Raw genomic sequence first — 22,922 nt, 5'->3', positions numbered from 1 at the left:
AGACTCTGTCCTCAGCTTCTGAAGCACTTTTGTATTGAACACTGCTTCAAAGGAAAGGGAGCAATTTTGGCAAGATGTCCCAGGAAGGCACTCTCTTCCAATAGCTTTCAAAGGCATCAGAGAGGACAGAAAACCAGGGAGGCAGAGCTGGGAGAGGAGCTGTGCAGTCCCAGCCAGCCACACCAAGGACAGGCCAGGCAGCTTGCCAGGCTCTGGTGCTGACTGCTCCTTGTGATGCCATGCACCGAGAGAGCCGGGGACTCTCTGCCCTTACACCCCAAGACCCTGCAGCCTCTTGGTTTTGGGCACTGAGATGGGATGTAAGGCAGAGATGGGGGCTGTTACACCCTCTTCTCAGCTGCGGACAAATTCATGGGGTAGCCAGCTGGCAAAAAATAAATAAATAAATAAATAAATCTCTAAGAAGTAAAAGTTTCCAGTTCCTCTGCATGGGAAAGGATGAAAACACAGCATGAGCACAGCCTACCAAACAGGAACGGGGATAGCCCCACAGCCCATGCAGCGTGCATGCCAGGATTTGCCTTCTTCAACTCCCTGCGTGAGCTTGCCCTGCAAACTACCATCATCTCTACCCAGGTGGCAACCTGTAGCCAGGGACTCTTGATTCAAGAGACACTGAAGCGGTTCCCCCCAACAATATTTAATTAGAGGCAGAGAAATGAGTGCTATATCAGGTACAGAGAGACGGGCCAGGAGGAAAAACGGGAACGTGAAGCACAGCAGATTTGCACCAAGCAATTGTAATCACTTAGCATTTAATGCTGTAAAGAAACATTAATTGCCTGTAGCAATAATTCACAATTATTTTAAATGCACCCAGGAGGAAAATTAACCTAAATGACAAATTACAGGTGAATTTGTGCACCAGTGCAGGGCTGTTGGCAGCCACCTCCCAGCACCCGGACAGCACAAGCGTGCAAGAAGGCTGGAGGGAGACGGGTCACACACCTCTGTGTGTGTGAGCACTTGCTGTGCATGGAAGCAAGACACCTGGGAGGCCTTTCACAAGCATGGGAGATGGGACACCAGCTTGGTGCCCATGTGCTAGGGCTCAGTTTCAAACAAGCTATGAGCTCACCTCAGGAATACGCACAAAGAATTAAATCCCTACAGCACCCAATGGCAAGCCTATCCTACTCTGGACTGAGCGCTCCCCTGCTAGGCCAATGACACATGGAAGACCAGGCCCTTCTGGGTTTGCTCTGGGAAGAGCAAACCAACAGAGAAATGGCCAGGAAGAAAAAGTCAGCCAAAGACATCAGGTCTAAAATCTGCAGAGCTCCATGGTTACAGCGCACACTGCACCCACGGACATCTGCAGCCACCCACCAGGGAGGTGCAGAACTGCCGTCCTGCTGCCTTTACCACCACCAAGTTCTGCCACCTGTCACAAGTGTCCTTCCAGGAGCTGTGCAGAAGGTGAGGAATTCTTTTATATATATATATATTTTATGAAGTTAATACCCTTTCCCCATGCCTGAGGATCACAGGCAAACAGCCGTGTCCTCTCCTTGCAGAACGCTGAACCTGGGCTTGGCGGTGTGCGACTCCAGCCCTCTGCCCCATGGGTGGGTCCCCTCTCACCATCCCAGCCTGCTGAAGTTAATGCCACAGGGCTTACACCGATCCCCCTGCTGCACAACACATCTTCCCCGTTTTTCCCAGCTCACTGACAGGCTCCAGAGCAGCAGGCTTGTCTCAGAAACAGCAAGTGTAGGCACGGCTCTGCCAGCCATCTGCGGTTCGGTCCGTTTGTTTCCCTCCCTCTCCATCCTCTGGGGATAGGACAACATCTGCTGATAAACTGGCAGGGCCGGGGAGATGATAGATGGACCTGTCGAGGAGACACTAGCGGGGAATGAGCCACTCTTCGCAGCCCGAGCAGCAGCATGGGACAAGCCCCCTGTGTGTGCCTGGTGGGACCACCGAGGGCTCCTTGAAGGGCACCCTCCATCCCCAGAGGCCAGACAAAGTGGCTGGGACTGAGCTGGGCAGGATCAGGGCTCCACACTGCCCTGGCACCCAGGGTTGTAGGAAACCCAGCCTGAAGTGCTCTGGGAGCCTGGAAAAGGGCATGAAAGCAGGACCCTGCTGCGTCCGGGCATGCAATAAGGACCTACAATGCATTTCGGGTTGTGCCTTCAAGTCTTGTTAACTGCCTTACTACTGGAGATGCACTGTGCCCAGGTTTCACCGATTTAATCTTATTCTTTGGCATTGCTGGGAAGAGATAAAGATGGAAATAAAGGTGTCATTGCCACTGTGACAGGCAGAGACAGGCACCGGTCCCAGAGCCCTCCAGGTTGCAGAAGCAGCTAACACAGAAAATCCCATCTCCTTTCAATCCAGTTTCAGCATGATGCTTGCAATCTCAGCTCCTGAATGACACAGACATTGAAACAGAGGCATATTACTCACAGCCACGTCTTAAAAACAGGCATCTGCCTCATTGCCCCCAGCTTGCAACCCTACACCCCTCCCTGTGCCACTTCACATCCACTCCACACACCTGAACTTGTCTCACATCACCCCAGAGTCCGCCTCACATTACCCCTACCCCTTCTCCCCACAATTCAAACCACGTCACACTCTATGCCCGAAAATGTTTTGGAGAGAGAAACGGGGGGAAACTTCCCCCTTGAAGACTTTGAAATCAGTGCTGCTGAAGGCACAGCTGCCTCTGCCCTGCTCTCCTTCTCCACATTACAAATAAACAAATAAATAAGTGCCGGAAATGTCCAAATCCCAACGTGCCGGGAGTGCTGCTCTGCTGCCTAGTGCAGACACTGTGCAGCCTTGCGTAGGTGAGACAGCCTGGCTTATCTTGGAGCTGAAGGGTTTTTTATGAAGTTTATCTGGGGAAATGCTACAGCTTGCAGCAGTAAGATGGAAGCAAGAGGCCCAATGCTAGAATTAGAAAAAAAAAAAAAAAAAAAGCTCTTTACAAAACTCAGTCTTGTTGGAGGGTTTTAGACAGAACTACTTAAGGTTTCTGAAAAAAATGCAGTTTTCATCAGACCAAAAACAAACCCGGAGAACTCTGTTCAGAAGGAGTGGAGCCGAATGCAGATGAAGGTACAGAAGGTAACCCTGCATCCCTGCTGCAAGTCTTTGGGGAGTAAAGATGCATAAATGAAGAAAGGACATACAAAACATCAAGAACGTAATCCCAGACCCTGCAGTTTTGGAGGGCGGAAGCCCTCTCAGCATACATATATATATGGCTACAGATATATACAGGAGGCTGAGGTTTAAAAAAGGCCCAGCACTCCAGCAGATGCAAGTGAAAAGCAGCTTGTGGCACCATGGGGCCAGCACAGCCCTCACCCCCGCACAGCTGAGCACCAGCAGCTTTTTGGATCCCTTTCTCCTTCACCAGGATGTGGTATCAGTAGCATCTTGTTTTCAGGAAGGGGAAGAAGACATCACACAAGAAGTGTTGACATGGGTAGGATCTGGATCTCAAGTCGAATGCAGAACACATTTTTTGGCATGGTCCTGCTGCTCTGTGGGAAGAAAGAGCATCTTGCCAGAGCAAGAGCTGGTAGTGAATTTAAGGTTCCCAGCCTCCCATTGCGTTGTTCCATCTCCAGTTTAAGCAGGGGTGCAAATAGCAAGGGCTTTCCTGCAAATAGTTGGTTTCTAAACTCCCCAGTGGCTTTCCAGGCACCTGTGTGTTGGTAATCCAGAATAAAAACACCTGGTGATGACCTGAGTTTGGACAAGTTCTGCAGAAGAATTCAAACCAAAACCACACATTCCAAACCTGGTGAAGGTTTTTCAGTGCTGCCAGACCCATCTATCACAGTCCAGCTGCCCTTTGGTGGTTTTTTTATAAGAACTACAGAGACCAACCAAGCACAAATTAAATTTGTTCCATTACCATCAATACCCTGAACTCCAGCCTAGCATCACTCTCACCCTTCATCCGTGTCAGCAGCTAAGCACAGCAAACAGAGGAAAAGTGGCAAACTCTACAATACTCAGCCCCGGACAAAACCTATATTCTGTCTGTGGGTAAAGGGCAGTTCTGCAATAATCTCCATCCTTCTCAATTCTTCCAGAAAAAAAAAAAAAAAAAAAAAAATCTGTGTTTGGGCAGTTGCTTTGTTTTTTTTTTTCCCAGTAAGTTTCTTGTCCTACACCCTGCTTTCTCCAACATGCTTGCTGAGCTGAATTAGCCATGCCACACAGCCCAGTGGATCTGGGGTCCAAACAAACTCATTAGCAGCCAGGTGTGAGAATATAAACTGGAAGTCCTGGTACAAGACAAGTGTGAATACAAGGACCCATCAGCGCTTGTGGAAGGGGCCAAGAGCACCTGGGCCAGCTACCTGAGAGTGTTGGAATTATCCCCAAAAATACATCAGGGTGGCCCTGGCTTTTTCTATATATTAGTCTTGGAAATTACCAAGGATGGAGATCCTGCCACCTCTGCAGTGACCTGTCTTAGGGCATAATCCACTGGAGGAAGAAGTTTTTCCTAATGTCCAGCCCAAATCTTGCAAGCAATTTGTAGTTCTGACACATCTTCTTTGCAGTCTGTTCCCATATGAAAACTGATACCTGGAATCCAAACACTCCTACCTTACTTAAGTGGTTTGGAAAACAAGTTACCCTTTACTAATTTTTTTAATTATTATTGGTTTATTAAATATATGGGTCTTTGCATAGGATAAACAGAAGGTGATATAATCTTACCATATGCCATTGCCTGTATTTTTAACAAAGCAGCTGACTGGCTTACAAACCAACAATACAAATGTTGTGAATCACTAAGTTCCTTTGATTTTCTTGCCTGGCATCACTGAAAGGATGTTTGCATAACTCTCTTAGCATGTCTTCAAAACTGCCACTGCTCCTGCTTGAAAAGTGTATTTTGGATCACTCACATTAGAAGCCCCCTGAGGTAGGCACCCAGGGCATTGGTGCAGCTAACTCCAGGTATGACAGCCTGATAATCTGCCAGCAGGCACAGGAGACTGAGCAGGCATCAGTAAGGTGCAACACAGCCACGGAGCCTGCAGCTCAGACCTGGCATCCCTGTGCTGGGACTTGCAGGGAAAGTCTCCTTGAAATCTGCACTGACTTTCAAAGAAACATGAAACGTATTTGAGTATGTTTGTCTGGAGCTGCAGTTACAGGGTATTTTTGACACACATTTATCTGTCGCCACGGTATATGGTACGTATGTGGTCCAGTGCAAAACAGCCTGATAACGGGCACCCTGACATCCCAGGTTTGATCTCTGCTGACTGACAGAGGCACGCGTGACCCCCCATACACACTCCTGGGGGCCTCATGCAGTGCAGAGCCAGGAAAACAGAGTTTTGCTTGGAGTCAGCCCAGCAACACCAGCGTCCTGTTTCCAACAGAGCAGCCTGCGTCGGCTGTTTCACAGAGACAAGACATAAGGAGCCCGTGGTTGCTGTGTGATGCTCTTACATGGGCAGGAAAAAATCACTGTTGGAGAAAGCAAAGAGGGGCCTGGGGCTCTGCCACACAGCGTATCTCTGAGTTAGAAAGGGAGAAGGAGTCTGGGGAGAGAAGGTAATGGAGCACAGTGGGCTCCCTTAACCTAGTGTAGCCTTCCTCCTCCCTGTGGCCTTGCCCAGAAGGAAGGGAGCACAGGCTGTGGTCTTCTTAGGCAGGCATCCAGGGAAGAGTGGCATCCCCAGCCGCAGTGCACTGTATGACTTGGGTGCATGCAGGAGGCATCCCCTCTCCTCCTGCAGTGCGGCTCTGCTCCCCCTCTGCCCTGCCAGCTGGGCAGGGTGACGCTTCCTCCCTGCTGACTTCCTTCATAAAAGTCCATGGACGCAAAACTGTATTCACGAGAACATTATCACCAAGCTGGGTATTTTCTCCTCTTAATTAGCAATGCTGTGGTGCTTTAATTGCTCGATTAAAGTTGCCCACGAGAAAGGTTTAAGGTACATTAGATTTGCTGATTGGTTCGTCAGCATGAATTCCACCAACTGGAAACAATTAAGTGGCTTCCAGATCGTTAACAAGACTCTTTAGATCCATTTCCACTGGACATGTGCTGCAAGAGGCAGAAAAGATCCCAGCAGCAGAGGGGTTTGTCCACGAGGGGCCAACTGCCCCTTTCACATCCCCGTCTCTTCTTCATTTTGGGTACTAGAGGTGTAAGAGTCCTAGCAGTGACAGTCTCCCTCACATCTCCCGGTCTGGAGCACACGGGCTGCATCTTTTCAGCTCAAGCAGAGCTGGATAAAGTCTACCCCAAGACCAGAGACTGATTCAGCCACACACATCAGAGCCCCATTCAGTAGCTGCTCTTGCTCAGTTCTGGCAGTCCTGGTGGACAAATGGGCTGATGGAGCAGCAGATGATGATTGTTGCTCCCTCATCAGTGTTTTCCAGCCAAAGGCAGCAGTCAGATGAAGGCCCTGAACACCACAGAGGGCAAGGAGTCAGAGCAATCAGGACACCCTGAGGCTAAGATGCCTGGACCCAGATTTTAAACAAAGGTGTCTGAACAGTGAGTCTAGCTCCAAAACCCATGGTCATACCACAGAGATGCACACCTGCCTCTCGGACTCTTGAGGGCTCCTCTCCTCGTCCCCATCCATCCAAAGGATGAGGTGCACGTGTCCTGGCTCTCAGCCATACAGCAGTTTGAGGAGATGGGTTTCTTCCCTCCCAGAGAAGCAGAACCAGTGTTAAAGTGCTTGCTCCCTTTTCTCATTTCACTGATTGCACTGACCTTATTGAAATGTGTCTCTGTTTGCTCTGTACAGCAGCTGTGTGTAAATACAGTGAATTATTCTAATTGTCTTCTTACCTGGTAAATGGCTGGGACAGACCCTTTTCACTTAGGCTATTATTTATTCTTCTATCTAGGTAGAGTAGTTGCTGTTTGCTGTGTGTATGAGACACTACCGTGCCTTGCTGTGGACCAAGACATTTCAAGGAGGAAAGGGCAGCACATCTGAGGCTGCCTGTGGACAACGAGGGGTAGGGGGACAAAGTCTTTTGGAGCCTTGAAACTGGAGGGGGAAAGTAAGTGTGTAGCAGGGCTGTGGTGCCCTGAGAGGGAGACCCAGACGGGTTTCATCCTTGGGGTGGCCATGGCAAAAGATGCCATGGGACTAGAAGCCAAGTGTTTTAGGAGCTGGCAGAGCCCAAGAAAGGCTGGGCTGGAAACTGCGTAAATACAAAGGGTCAGAGATCCCAGCCACCACACACCAGGGCAAAGAAAGGGGCAATCCAAGGTGACAACCTAGAGAAAGGAGATGAGAGGCAGGGAAGTTTGCTGATTCCTGTGCATCCTCCACCACGCCCATCTTCACCCCATCCTTCCCAGCTCCGTGGCACAGCCTTCTTTCTCCTTTAAAGGGCTGTGAACAGCTCTGGCCATGATCTGGTTTCCTGAGCTGTCTTCCATCACTCTGGCAGGTCCTTAGAAAAATGAATGTTAAAAAGGAGGGGGAGAAACCTCCACTGTTCAAACATCTTTAGCTTTGACAAATAAGGCATCTGGCTGTGAAAGGCGAAAGGAAATTAATTTGGAATCACATTTTAAACACTACCATAAAGGCAAAGTATCTACTCTTTAATTTTTCCCCCCAAGCAAAAAAATGAATTTCCTTGATATTTATAGAAAGATTATTAGGGCCACAAGGAGTGATTTATATCATCTCATCCCAGTGACGGAAAATGAAAAATTACTGGGGACAACAGCCACTGGAATCCTGCTTTTGTTCGCCTGACAATTAAAACGGCTAATTTCCAACTCCTACAGATCCTCTTGGGTTATAAATCATACCAGAAAGGCACTTTTCACCATGAAAAATGAACTCTGCCCCAATCAAGCATGAGAAGCTAAGATCAGAGATTTGCATCTGTTTGCTTTCATGTGTAAATATATATATATACTCTTGCTCCAGAGCCACCCAGCAAAGGAGATGGCAGGAAGGAGGTTCTGCCCCTGCTCACCTGATGCTGGCCCATCAGACCCCCTGTGCTAGGAGATGCTGAGGATAAATGGGACAGGGAAGGCAGGAGAAGAGATGATAGTGAGGTCAGGGAAAGGTTGGAGACACTTCTGTCCTGTTTCTGACTCCACAAGGCCTGGAGTGCTTCACCCAGGAGCATTGCTGCTTGAGCAGCACGAGTCAGAGTGCATTTGTTTGCACGAGGACCAGACTCTGCTTGTGCCCACCACATCCACCACCATGGAAGGTTGCACCACTTTTCCTCCCTGGCCCTCTGAAATGGGCCAGGGGTGATCCCACAAGCCTGGCAGCCATCAGAAAAAGGCAGGAGGGCAGAGATAGAGCTCTCCGACAGCTCTGCTCTCCAGCAGACAGAAAAATGTGTCCTAGGAAACACAGAAAAGTGAGGCAGACTGAGCACAGTGCAGCCCCTGGGGCTTCCTCTGCTCCCAGCCTCTGGGCTTTGGGTGGTGATCACCTGAAGCAGTCTGCTGTATAGGACTGCAGAAGGGGGAGTATGTGGAGGGCATTTGGTCCTTTGGGACCAAAATCCCAACTCACAGCTCCTTGCAGTCATGGAGCTGGGACACTGCCTTCCAGGCAGCTCATGCTAATGCCCTTTCCATGCTGGCACGTGCCTGGTCCTATGCACACTCCACACCCACTCTTTATCTGGGAGAGGAAGACATATTCTGATCAGATCTGTCTCAGGTTGACTTTCAAATCAGTGGTCACAGGGAGGGGGAATTTTGGACAGAAGCATTTATTCTGCCCACCTTTACCGCTCTACATAGCTGGGGACTCTCCAGAGCCAGCGCTGGTCCCAGCAGCACTTGGATCTATTCCAGCCCAGTGTCGGACGTCCTAACCTTGCATCAAGTCTCCCTAAGACAAACGCTTCACTTAACACTTCCACGAAACTCAAACAAAGGACCCACGCTCTTATTTACAGAGGCAGAATGCTGCTCCCCTAAACACCTCTGATGAAGAAACCGAGAGCAAACAAAGCCGTGTGGAGGGCTCTCGCTGGGAGCCCCGTGCGCCGAGTTCTGTACACACACAGCCCCTTGCCAGCAGCGGCTCCCGGTGCTCGGCTGCTGTGGTCACCCTGTGTCCTTATCACAGTTTGTACAGTCGGCAGCCTGCAGCCTGCCCTGCAGCACAGAGGACCCTGGGGGAGGCTCCCTGCACCCCCAGACAGGAGGGCTCTGCGGCAGCCCCGGGAAGGGGTGATGGATGGACGTGATAAGCTTGTTTTGCACAGTTCTGTGCCTTTCTTTTTGCTTTCCTCTCTTTCAAACTGCCTGTCAAAGGGAGGTGAGCAATGGTGCACTTAGAAGAGACCAGAGGTGCATTTTGTTGGAGCGTGCCAGCATTCATCTCGGCACACAGATGCTGGGGGCCCAGGGCTGGGACCTCTGGTAGGGAAGATGCCACCCTGCAGTCAGGGCAGCCCCTGTCCTGAAGCCAGCCCCCATCCCAAAGCCAGCCCCTGTCCCAAAGCCGTGCCCTGTGCACCAAGAACTGTCACTGCCAGGCTCACAGGAGCTCCCCAGCAGCTTCCCAGTGGTACCCACGACCCTTTAGGTAAGCACCAAGAAGGCCAGCAAAGGCTTGGGCAGCTCTTGGCCCCCAAGGAGGCTGTCTTTCCATTTTTTATAAGCAGGCCTCTGCCCTCAGCCCTTCGCCCAAAGAAGCCAAGAGCTCCTCGCAGCCACCCCTCGCCTTGCAGGCACCGCTGGCAGGAATTGGGACTCACCCATGCAAGCATCCCGCTGCTCCTCGTAGCCAGCACTGCACACGCACTTCCCAATGGGCACCAACCATTCTCCTTCTGCACTGCAGTACATTTTGGGGGTGTCCCTCTCCTCCGAGTGCCCTACGCACTCTCCCCGCACTTCCACCAAGGAGGACGAGTCTGCCCCAGTCACGGCCTCAGAGAAGGATGCCAAATTCCTCACCATAGCCGGGCACTTCTTGTAGTACACCCGCACTGAAACGATGGCGATGCAAGCGCCTATGTCCTGGAAGGCCAAGTAGAACCCCCTCTTGCTCAAGGGCCCCACACCCCGCACCTCCGTGTTCAGCTTCAGGCGCCTAACACCCAGGTCTACATTGGTGAAGCTCTCATCAGCTGCAATGGTGTCAATCTTCATAAACTGGCTCTCCCGGGTGCTGGTACCCAGGTCACGGTCAGACTCCAGGTAGTAGAGGTTGAAAGTCTCCTTGCAGGTGCCCAGAACACCTGGCATGCTGTTACAGTCCCGCAGCGTGAATTTGATCTCCGCATAGACCCGCCGCGCACCATCCCGTTGAACCCAGTTGGTCCGTAGCCAGTTGTTCTGGTTGGGGGTCATGACATTACAGACCTGGTAGGTGTGGATAGGGCTGAAAAACTCATCCATTTCATTGATTGAATCCCACTGCGAGACAGAGAGAAAATAGGTCATTCTACACAATCCTGGTGAGCATGGGGCATGCAGGAGTCTGTGCCATCATCCACCCTGACAATCTCCCTCTGTCCTTGTTGCTGCATCTGGGTACGAGATCGTTGCCATCATAAGCCAAAGGAAAATGAGGATGAACAGACTATGAATGTGCCAACTTGGGCAACAGAGCCCACTCTGACACAGAGCTGGGTGAGTTGCACCTGTGTTTGCAGAAAGGAATGCTTCCACAAGGGTGATCTGATGGCAGAATACGAGAGTAATGTGTTTTTGGTGAAGGCATCTGGGCTGCTAGTCCTCCAGGCCTCCACGCTTGCAAGAGTAGCAGAAAAGTACCTGTGTGGTGCTCACCTAGGTCTCTTCTGATATGCGATCTCCATGCATAATAAGCCGAATGAACAGGTTTCCTGGTGAAGAATGAGGTTTGGGGTGCCTGCTGAAGGGTGAAGGAGAAGCATGCAGCAAACACAGGACTTCCAACAAGAAACAGGTCGAGGGGGCTCAGAGCAACGCTGCTCCCAGACAAGGCAGGGTCAGCAGGAACCTTCAGGGTAAGCCTACAGTGCTCAGACCAGCTGAGAGGCTGGACCGGGGGCAGGCTCTAGGAACCCAGGGGCTTACAACTTGACAGGTCTGGAGTTACATTCAGGAGCAGCAGGGAGAGTTTGGGGAGAGGATATTGGGGAACAGCAGATTGCAGCAAGCAGGACTGTGATGGAGGGATGGCCTGGGGAGTCACTGGGTGAGTGAGGAGAGGACAGGGACATTTGTGTCACCCAGGGAGGGATGTTAAGCAGTTTTGAATGACAAGACGTGAAAAGAAGCACTGAGATTTTGGATACAGATGAACTCTGTAGTTGAGGGAGATGCCTGAGTATTGGGGGCTATCAGACACTTCTGGGGGCTTGCTCTTGCCCCACAGTTCTCCCTCTCCACCCCTACCAAACCCTCACCAGGACCCACAGCCCTTCCATTCTCTGGGGGCTTCCCACTAACTGTTCAGCCCATGCCCATCTTCCAAGCAGGTAACCGTATCACATCCCCCATGGAGCAGTCCAGGACCCCTGAATTCTTCTTATGGGAGAAGAAGGAAGTAAAAAAAAAGAGCAGAGATTTTTGGACCTCGGAAAACAAGCAAAGCTCCAGCAGCAGGGCACAGATCAGGAAAACAAATCTTTCAAGCACCAGCACAAATACATTAAAATAAAGCTCTGGGCTTGTGGCAAAAACGGTGTTTTGTCATGCAAGTGTTGACCTGGGGCTCATGACAGATGCAAAATCAACAGCAGCTAAGAACTAAGGAGGCTGATCCTCAGCACAGAGGGAATAAGCCTGAAGACTTCACCTTGGTGTGTGCAAGAGCAGGTGAGGATGCGGATCTGCCATGACAGCCTTGCTACGTGGCCAGCAGCACTGCAGGGACATGGGGGCAGGGGGGACTCACACCTACAGAGTGCAAGAGGCATTGAAAAGACTTATCAACAATATCTGTAAGACACTTCTTCCTTCTCCCTTCTCAGATAGGAAATTCCTTCCTCATTTAACCCCCTTGACCTGTGCTTCCTGTGGAGGAGGCCTTCTGGTGACTTCTGCTAGTGCTGGGGTGATCAGAGCAGTTGTTTCAGTGATGTACATCTTCAAAACTCCCCCAGCATCTCACCTCTAGGAGAAAACTCCACTTCTCACTCCTATCGAGCTCAAAGCAGCCTGAAAAAGGCAGCAGTACCAGGTGCAGACCTCAACAAAAACTTGTTCAGAGGGGAGTATGCTGGCAAAGGATGTGAAAGTCAAGCCACTGTCAGGAGAAAAAAAGGATTTATGGTTCTTTTAAAAAATTTATCTCCTGAATTCCAGAAATGCCTGAGTTCGTTCAGGCACTGCCTGGCTGGTAGACCACCCAGGACCTGTTCTGCACCCCAGCACACAGGCAGACAACACAGAAAGGGGCCAGGACACCTGCTCGGCCTTGCTGGAGGGGCAAGCTGTGCCTGTGAACGACAACCCTCACACAGCCCTGCCATGCGCTGCGGCACTGCAGAGGGTGTGGAGATCGTTGTCACAATTAATTGAGCACAAATTAACACAGCATCTGTTTCCTGTCTTTTCCCTGCCGAGTCCCCTGGGAAATGAGGCAGAACTGCACATAGGAGGAGGCGCACGGGGCACAGGCATTGCTGAGAGCAGCAGTGGGGATGCTCCCCACATTGCGCCAGCAAAGCCAGTGGGGCTCGTGGCTCTCCAGCAGCGCCTGACAAGGGTAAGAAGAGGTTACTGCGTGCACTGAAATGCCTTGGTGTCCGGTTGGTGCATTGTCTTGGGGTCTCCAGCACCATCAGCCATTCACTTCTATTCCAAATCTGACCAACGAGATGGTGTTCGTGACCATGGGACCATGGTGTCCCATGTGGTGCTGCTGGAACTGGAACCTTCCTCACCACCAGCAGAGAGCAGGGAGTTAAACGCCCATCTCCAAGCACCAGCAACAACTGGCATCCCCCCAGGGTTGAAAATTCAGAGAGTTTGCATCTGCAGCATCACTCTTTCAAATTTTGTGCTTGTTTTCACATTGTCTGGACTGTCAGCTCTTTCTTTGGGTCATACACAGCACTGTGGGATCCCAGCCTGAGATGGGCCTGGCCTATGTGGCAATGCTCTGCCCCCAGTGGAAACACATGGAGGGAGGCCTGGAAGCCACGGGCCCAGACATGGCTGCAAGGCAATGCCAGTTCCACAAGCTCTGCCAGGACCTGCCAGGCAGGCAGAGCGATTCGGGATGGAAAGACCTGCTTCAGAAGTCCCACAACTTGAAGAGGTTTCCTCTTCACCTTCAGCTTTTATAGCAAGCTCCTTCTCCATCGGCCTGCAGCGGCCTGGGGACAGTGACGCCATGGGCCCTGTGCCTGCTCCCGGCCTCCCACCCTGCCAGCCTCCGCCAGCTCTTGGCTGCCAGTTTGAAGCAGCTTTTATTAAAACAAGCTTAGCCCGGCCCCCATCACTGCGATAAGATCCCCTAGCGAGATGGAAATGAGGACATCATAATTAACGTGGTGAGCACATGTGTGTGTATGTGCTGGGGGGGGGGGGGGGGGGCACGACTACATCTGTATTCAGGGGCCTGTCTAATAGTTTAAATTAAAGTCAACGCATGTTCTAAAAAAAAAAAAAAGAAAAAAAAAGATTATGAAAGGCAAAAGATGCAAACACCAGATATCTGGTTGGCTGAGCAAGGTCTTAGAAGTCTCCCAGGGCCTGTACAGTGCAGCGGAGTGGGGAGGAGGAGGAGAAGCAGAGGGGTACAAGCATGCAATGAGGGGCTGCGTCCCCTGGGAGAAGGAGCTCGGCCTCTTGCCACCTGAGCTGTGCCCACACCCTGGCCAGAAGGAGCCAAGGGTCGAAGCCTCCAGGGCCCTGGGACAGCTTTCAGGAGGAACACAGAGTCTTCCTGACATTGCAAAGCTGCCACCAGGATATCCAGCCCTTCCCTTTGTCCCAAGAGCAAGCACTGAACTGCGGTGCTCCCCAGGAGCTGCCGAGTCCCTTGCACTACTGTCACAGGGAGAGAAAAAAGAGAAGGACATTATTGCAGCTATAAATCATTAGATGGGGGGTGTTAATGGAGATAATCCCATGAAATCACTCACTGCTATGGCTAAGGAGGGATTTGTTTGGCAGCTAACTACCCTGAGCTTCACTGCAGGTGATTAACTCCTGGTAGTGACCAACGTCTAGGGAATTAACAATAACACAACATTTACTGAACAAGCACCAGGAGATGAGCTTTTATCTCAATTACCTGTTTAAATCTTTATTTTCCAACGTTCCATTCTTACCCATTTCTTTTTTAAAGAAAACGTGGTTTGCCGCAGCTATAGCGTGATGGTATTCCACCAGGCAAAGAGGCTCTGGATCGGAAAAGAAACCCATGGAAATGGTACAAGGGCACCAAAGGGTCAGAGGACAGAAGACTTAGTCCCAGGCAGATGGGAGAGCCCCAATACCTTTTGGTGCTCCTAGGAGGCAGCCAGGACACTGGATGAGGATCTCAATGGCATGTACACAGCACAGCTCGGACTGGAGCCCTGGTGAGCAAGGTGAGCTCAGAGCAAAGGGACGGTCTGCTCCAAGCACTGTGACAGAGCCGGCAGTCAGACCTTGTCTGTCCAAGCCATGCACTAGCTATTGGCTGCAGGACCAGAGTCAGGCTCTCTTCCTGGACATTTTAGCAGACAGACCAAGGCCTCACCTTCAGAAACATCCCCTTCTGCATACAGTTTGCTCTGCAAACAGTTCAGTCCCAGGGAGTTCAGAGCAGTGCCTTACATCAGCACGAAATCCCCATCCATGATGTGCAAACACTGCTGAGAGACCATCCTACAGGCAGAAATGTGCTGTCTGTGCTCCCAGCTGGTTATTTAAGTAAAGGCTGTGGGGGTGCTGGAAGGGGCAGCAGGGAAGTCAGGGCTATATGGGGGGACTTTCTCTGGCACTCAAGGTGCTTCCACTATAATTAGGTTTTGCAAGGCATCATTCAAGCTCCTTAGATATCCTGTGTCTGAGCAAAATCGTTTCCTGTTTGACTTTGTAAATCAAAGTAGACAATACAATAATTATTAGTAATATGTTGACTTATCTCATCAGCATTTTAATTAGTCAGTAGAAAAGCAATTTGCAAAGGGGCCGATCAGGCTCCCTCTGATCCAGCGGGTCACGTGCCAAGCAAGGAGAGGGGAAAGAAGGGCACTGGGGCACTGGGGCATTTTGCTGGAGAGAGCTGGCAAAGCGGAGGCACAGAAGGAGCAGAGGCAGCCTCTTTGACAGCAGCGATAAGAGTCTGATTTTCAATGCGAAGGGAATTGTTCTGGGGACGGAGTGGGCTGCAAAGCTCCTGGGAGCCCTTTGAAGTCATAATTGAGAGGAACCGCAGCCTGCAGGATGGGGATGCTCCCCATGACCCTTCCGCTCACTGCACGTGTCTTGGCGTAGAGGTGAGGGGGGACGCAATTAAACCTCTGAGCAGCTATTACAGCCAATTACCCCTCAGTCAATTAACTGGCAAGAGCAAATGTCAAAACAGGCCGTGCATGCCTCCCTGATGGCTTGACGCTCCCCAGGGCCAGCAGCACTGCTGACCCTCAGCTGTGCCCAGTGCTACCAGCCCCCTGCTCCTCTGCCCCTGCTGGCCACAGCCAACCCAGAGAGGAAAATCTTTCCTGTAAGGCAGGTTCACCTTGTCCAAACATGTGATGAAAACATCAGGACTTCACAAGCTGCCATTGTAAAGTGTAACTGCAGCATGCTTCCAGTTATGCACTTCTGATGCTTTGGATCATGCCCTGGCTGTGCACCAGGATCTCTGCGTCCAGAAGAGGAAACCTCTCCTGACATGTCCAGGCAGCCCAGAGAGGCATGACAGGACCTGCAGGTGCCAGGAAAGCAAGCTGTAAAACGTTCAGGATAGAGCTAGCTGTCACAGAACCCCTTCTTAAGCCCCTCAGGAGTGGGAATGGGGATCTGTGCTGTTCAGTGCCAAGCAAACCCCCAGGCAGAGTTACCCACCTCCCCACTGTCACCCCTGTGGTGACAGGGCTCACACAGAGCAGGAGAAGGGAGAAGTGGATAAGCAAACACAAGTTTGCTTTCAGCCAGGGAGCCAGAGCCAGCAATGCCACCCCTTGGTGGGAGGTTGCTGTGACAGGTGTCTTTCTGTCCCTGGACAGAGCAGAGACACTGAAGGGAAATCCCAAAACCCAAGGAGACCTGCACACTCAAGCACCCAGCTCAAGCAGGACAGCCAGCAAGGAAGGGTAACACTGGGGGAGAACTGCCACCTCTTTTGCAGCAGGAGTAACTGAATTAAGGACGTGACAGCAAGAAGAAGGGACCCCAAGTAAAATGTGGCTTCGCAGTTCACCATCTCCATAACCAGACCAGCAACTGGGCTCAACCCAGCTGTCACAGCCCAGGGCTGCCAGAGTTGCAGCACACTACAGTGGGCAGTCCCAGGGACACCAGAGGTGTGTCTGGACTGCTCTTGAGGTGCTGACAAGCAAACTCAGGCCCTTTCCCAGAGCAGAGATCAGGCCAGGCTTGGACCCAGGTGGTACCAAGCTACCAAGCCTGAATCACCCAGCCTCTCTCCCCTGAATCCAAACTCTGCTGCAAGGGCACCTCAGGATGCAGACAAATCATTGGCACCGGTAGCGGGTACCCCACAGCAGTAAACCATCCTACCTCCTTTTGTGGTGATGACAGCTGGTTCCAAGTGCAAATTTACTACCCAAAAAGCATCTGGAGCTGAAGGACCAGCAGGAGGGTAAAAGAATGAGATGCTCTTTCAAGATGATGCAGTGCAATGGCCCATGGAGAAAGAAACAGGCCAGACAAATGTTCAGAGAAGCCATTAAAACAGCCAGTTGGAAAAATATATGCAAAGTTCTCTGTGCAAGAATGTCACATCAAAACCCAGGCACCCTCCTAGAAGGTGTTCAGGTCAGTTTTCACATAGCTGTGTGCTCATCATCTCCACAAAAAGGTCATGAATTGGGCAAAAGCACAGGGTAAGAGAAGAGTAGAGTTACCCCATGGCTTACGTAGGACTTTTAGGAGGACACAAAACCACAAGATGTCCAAGAGGTGGTTTAAGACTAGTGGTTTTTAATTAACATTCCATGGGAAAAAAAAAGCTTAGGCACTATACAAGACTATTTTTTATTTTTTTATTTTTTGGCATCCAGTATTATCAGTTGTTAATAAACATCACCAAAATGCTGACTTCAGGTATGAGTTAGCATTCAGGAGTTGCTGTTAAAGGGCTGCTGGGCATCTGCTGCAGTGCGAGTGAGCAGCATAGCAGCGACTGCCCTGCGAGCCTGCCCCAGCACCCTGCGGTCACACACAGCACTACACCTGACAGTCCTAACAGGCCAGCTGTCTGCCATCTCAGGGCCCTTGGATGCATCCCCTGGCTTTGCAGATCTGCAGTACAGACAGCGGCATGTGAACCCGTCATGGCAGTCCCTGACGTGCTGGGAAAGGGGAACATCCAGGGAGATGTCTGCTCCAGGAGTGCAAGGTCCTGCACTCCCACGTACCCACATGTCCCCAGGAGGCCTAGGCCAGCCAGCTCAGGCAGATTCCTGGCCAATGCCAGCCTGTGCGTGACCGCCCAGAGGACAACAGCTCCACCACCCAAGCGAAGGCAGAACAGGATTCGGTGGCTGGAAACCAAAGCTGAGCAAATCCACACAGCGGTGGATTTTTAACAGCGACCTTTTAACGTGTTGGAAGGACTCACCATGGGATATGGAGGATTTACCACCACTGGCAATTTGGAATCAAGGACAAATTTTCTAAAAGCTAGGCTTTTCTCAAATGTGGGCTAATTGACTTGTGAAGGCCTGTATTTATGCAAGAGATTACATCACGTTAGCTCCGTGGTCCCCTCTGACCTTAGATCTCTGAATCTATTATATTTCCAAGACAGTCATAATTGCAACAGCTAACTGCTAAAATTAGAGCTGAGTTAATGATTTAACATATTTACATATATGATAATGTCTGATATAAATCTCATCATTGTTATTATTATGAACTCACAGTTCTGATCACTCCTCCTCAAACAGACAGCACAAGGACTGAAAGTCTCAAGCAACAGATCAATGAAAATGATTAGAGGCCTGGGAAGATTTCTGTAGGAGGCGGAATTGAAAAGATTAGCACCATTTAGTTCAGAGAGCGGATGAAAAAGAGTGGATGTGAAAAATCAACGCAACAGCAAAAGCTAGGAAGGCACCCTGACTTCGCACATTTTGTGTATGCAGTAAGCCACACTATGCCTTGCAGTTGGTTCTGTGTGTATTTATGGAATTTCTTCTGTTCACTAAATCAATGAGAAAAAAAAAATCCTTACAGCCAGGTCACTTCCATCTGAAACTCACATTTACAATTTAAAGAAAGCTGCTGTAGAAAACCTGGCCATGGAAATGCAAGTGAAGGGAACATGTGGGGAGGATCCAGCCAGCATAGATGGCAGGCTGGCTTCAGCTAGGATGAGGTGACTGGCTTAGCATTCCTCCTGGCCATGCTGTGGGGCTGTGCATTTACATCCCCATTCCCAATGAGAAATCAGCTACACGGATGCTCTCCTGCCCTGTTGGCCCAGTTCCCCCAGCGAACTCTTCCAATTACAGACAGTTCAGAGCTTCCCAGTCATTTTAGGCTGTTCCTGCTGTTGCTTCCCCAGTACAGCAAGGAACAGGAGGCTTCTCAGCGTGAGTGCTCCCTGGGCAACCCAACTCTGGAGTTCCCTGGGGGCAGCAAATACCTTAGAGCTCAGGGTCAGGTGGCAACCTGGTCTATCCACCCTGCCAGTGGTCACCCATCCTCCTATTGTCCCCCACATGCCAACAGCCGCTTCATACTTACCCCATGTGAGGGATAAGTCAGCCAGCCCCAGTCCCCTGGGATCGTTGACGTGTCTAGCAAGTTCACTGGAAAACACAGGAACAAAACACTGCATTAGACAGCTTGCACTCCGTCCCCTAAAGCAAGGGACCAAACCACCACAACGTGCCAGTCCTCGCACCCCGACTGTCCCTTGCACACACTGTGAGGCTGAGACACCTTCTTGTTACTGGCAGAGACCTGCTTGGCTGCAGCTCATCAACAAATGCTGTTCCCCAGAGCTGCTGGGATGGGGCAGAGCTGGGCTGGGGCTGTATCCATACCCGCAGTACGACTAAGTGGCGTGCCCTTTTGGAGAAGAGGGGGCTCCAAACAACAGGTTAAAGAGCAGAGGGGAACTGGGGTAACGAAAGACAAGAATCAGGTTGTCCACCAGGTCCACTCTTGGCCAGTGCCCACACAACTGGGCCATCCTTTCTCATTGGGACACTGCTCCACTGGTGGCTCCGCCGAGCCCTTTCAGCTCATTTCCCTCCTGGCAGAACTGGTTTGAAGTTTGTGCTCCAGCAGCTGCTGTAATCGCGCACCGCAGTGCCTGCCTCCGGCACAAAGGCAACCCCCCCCCCCCAGTCCTGGCTGACACTGCACTGGAGACCACGGGGGAAGGACTGAGTGAGGAGGCCCATCAAAGCCACCCCTTCAAAAGCCCTGCTGCCACCAGGAGCCCAGCGTAACGAGGAGACACAAGGCGAGGGAAATGGTTTCAGCAGGGGAACACTCGGGGATGACTTTGAGCATGTTCAGGAGCTTCCCACTGAGACCCATGTGGTGTCAGCAGGGGGAGGACAGTGGGGCACCATGGCTTGGCTGCATGCATGGGGTGTGCTGCCCCTGAATGCCATCTGCTCTGTCTGCCACCCGTGAGCCCCACACCCAGGTTCTCCAGTATCAGGCAAAGGAAACTTCATCACTGCCTTGTAAAACCCTGAGCCTGCTCCAGCTCCTTCATACACCTGATCAGACCTGGTCCAGAGGAGGGCCACAAGGATGACCAGAGGGCTGGAGCACCTCTCCTATGAAAAGAGGCTGAGAGAGCTGGAGATGTCCAGCCTGGAGAAGAGAAGGCTCTGGAGAAACCTTACAGTGGCCTTATAAAGGGGGCCTACAGTCCCTGGAGAAGGACTCTGGCGGTCCCTGGAGAGAACTGGTGATCTCTCTTGAAACGAAATGTTCTTTAAGATCCCTTCCAGCCCAAACCATTCTATGGTTCCATGCAGGGTGCTTCCAAGACCCACGACCTTGCTTAGCTCTTGGTGAAGGAGACTAGGCCCCAGCTCCAGGCTGCAGACCTGCAGGGGACAGAGGCTCAGGAGCGGGTGCCAGTGAGGTGCCCCAGCCCCTGAAAGTGAGTGCAGCGGGTGCAGACCACAGCTGAGCCCGTGCCTTGCCGCCCCTTGCCCAGCACCAGCTCCACCAGCTCCAGAGCCCACCAGTGCCTCCAGTTTTCCCAGAGCTCCCTGCCCTGTGGCCACCCAGCAAGGCCAGGCCCAGCCTGGGTGCCATGTCCCTCCTGGCTGTCCCTCCAACGCCCCTGTGGGCATTCAGTGGGGCTGGCAGGCCATGGCTCAGCTGCACCCCAGGCTCTGGAAGGAATGTGGTCTCGGCAGCCTGTCGTGGGGGGGACAGGGCACGTCGGGGCAGCAGCTCCAGCCCCAGCTCCGTGTGAAGCGGGCCCCAGCAGCTGGAGGAATGGCTGCCACTTTCATTTACTATTACCAGGCAGGGAAGGAAAGGGGGGAGAAAGAAGCAGGGACGTGAGCTGGCTGTGAAACACCCGGACGTCATGCTCCTGACAGAGCAGATTAGGAGCTTTTGAGGCATTTATTAATGTTAGCAGAACAATTTGAAAGAATTTCCAGGGTTTCTTGTGTGACTTCATTGGCCCAACAGCAGGCCGAGCCCCTCCGCTCGCTGCAAGGTGCTGCTCCAACTGCTAGAGAGGCCCCTTGCCCTCAGCACGGTGTAATTACCTCGGAGATCTCAAATCCATTTTTATTTGTTATTGTTAATCTGAAGATTTTCTGCCTATTTTCCCTGGGTAATTCGCCCAGCGGGAGCCTGGGCTGCGGAGTTTCCCCGCTCACAGCGCCGGAGCATGGTGCCGGCGACCCTCAGCAGGCTGGCTGCGTTTGCAGCCCCGCTCCCCGCCGGGGTCTCTGCACCCCCTTTCCCACGCCGTGACACACGGAGGTGGGCACGGCTGAGCCTCACTGCAGAACGGGATCTCCAGGCAGCGCCAGGAGCCTGCACAAGCAGGAGAGCATATCGCCGTGGAGGGATGCTCGCCAGGCTCCTCGGTGCGGTGCTGCGTGGGTGCTAGCGAGCCCTGGGGCTCTGGGACAGAGCCACACAGACCCGGCTCGCCTGCTGCCAGTTCTGGAGCTGGTTAGCAGCACCCCATCCCATAGCGTGGGTCATTTGGCTGTCACCCAGCCTCACGCACAGGAAGGAGCTGCCTCCTTTCAGGTGCTTCAATGCAAAAACAGCTACACAGACATGCAATCCCTGCCATGCTCCTGTGGAGTGGATTACTCGTGCCTCTTTGCAGGAAGAGGGATAAAATGTTGCTTTTATTCCTTGGTAAGTGGTTCAGCCAAGTGCACAGGAGTCCTACACATTAAGCCCACTGCAGTGGGCAAATATAAAAGGCATTCCCTGTCCTGGAGCTCTTGCATTAAGTTACCGTAAAGCAAACACGTATCTGTGCACATGAAGAACCACCTAGCATCACTGTCACACGCCGTGCTCAGATATGGGGAAGTCAATACTCCACTGGTACACGAGCAAGTGAACTCTTAGACAAGCATGTCGCTGCCACATGCCACAGCTCACACATAATGACAGCAGGAATGCCACACGCTGCTTTTGACACTTGAAGCGTGGTCCCTGCCCAGAGCACCACAGGGAGCTGTGCCATGGTCCTCCCAGCACTGAGCTCCAGCCCTAACTACAGAGCTTGTGCCAAGGGAATGGCTTGCTCAGTTGGCAGAGGCATTTTCGGCAGAGAAGCAAAGCCTTTAGCAGCTCTCCAGGCGGGCTCCTTCCCAAATCCCAACGGGCCATTCAGGGAAAGGACCCGGACCAAAATAAACGCACTTTTGCCTTCCCATAGGAGACCAGACAGCACGCACTCCAGGTTTCACAGGAGGCTGACCTGTAAAGGGAACCCGCTGCCCTGCAAGCAACAAAAGCCCCAACCAGCACCCAGCAGGTGACGTCCCAGCTTCTGTCGCTTCCCTGGGGGCCAGCGTGCAGAAGCAGCTCACCCTTGGTGCAGGAGCACAAGCAAGATCTCCACAAAGGACTCCTTTCAGACTAAATATTTCTCAGAAAATGTGCTGGTTTGGGAGACCTCTCTCCTACAGCTGGGTAATTCTGTTTGATGTTATGGACTGTCTGCACATATCAGTCTCAAACTGCAAGCTCCATTTTTTTTCCTGAGCACCATTTTGATTTTCACTATTCTGTGCCTTGGCTTTGACTCACTGTATTGAGCCAAAACACCAGGAGGTGTCAGGGGGAATTCTTGCACTGATGGAATAGCTGTCAAGACTGATTGCCCGTTCAAATGGAAGCACCTAAGGAGCAAGCAGGTTGCTTCCCCAGTGCAAACTGGACTCCGGAGCTGGAGTCTCATGCAGGGGAGACCTACTTGCTCCTTTGAAAAGTTGTGCCATGTAACGTTGTGTGATTAGTGCACGTTACAACCCCACACATGCAAATTATTCAGGAGTCAAAGAGTAGATACATGTATATGTATGTATATGCGTATATATATTTATTTACACCATCATCTTCATTTACATATATATCTGCATCCATATTTGTATCCATACTCATATCTCCCAAATTCTAACCACCACTTGAGATGAGCGAGGAAGCTGAGGCAGGGACCAGCACCCAGGGAACATGCATTTTGCCTCAGTCGTTTTGCATCTCTTGCACTGCTTAAAGAGGGAGCACTCAGAAATCCTTCTCAACATTTGGGCTGGTGACCACAGTTCCTGCAGGGACGCGTTATGTCCCAGTA

General features: G+C 51.6%; 1 protein-coding gene across 1 annotated transcript in view; it reads right to left on the bottom strand.

Annotated features, from left to right (window-relative positions):
• The window catches only part of EPHA8 (EPH receptor A8), a 48,284-nt gene that overhangs the window by 15,684 nt on the left and 9,678 nt on the right, over positions 1-22,922 (bottom strand). The window contains exons 2-3 of the mRNA XM_040533652.1: positions 18,854-18,918; positions 9,742-10,405 (exon numbers count right to left, since the gene is read on the bottom strand). Of these exons, the coding sequence (XP_040389586.1) occupies positions 9,742-10,405; positions 18,854-18,918 (729 nt within the window). The remainder of the gene's footprint in view (positions 1-9,741; positions 10,406-18,853; positions 18,919-22,922) is intronic.

Source organism: Cygnus olor, chromosome 21 (genome assembly GCF_009769625.2).
Source record: "Cygnus olor isolate bCygOlo1 chromosome 21, bCygOlo1.pri.v2, whole genome shotgun sequence".
In the NCBI taxonomy this organism is placed as follows: Eukaryota; Metazoa; Chordata; class Aves; order Anseriformes; family Anatidae; genus Cygnus; species Cygnus olor.
The sequence above is the reverse complement of the archived record's forward strand: the minus strand, read 5'-3'. Positions and strand labels throughout refer to the sequence as shown.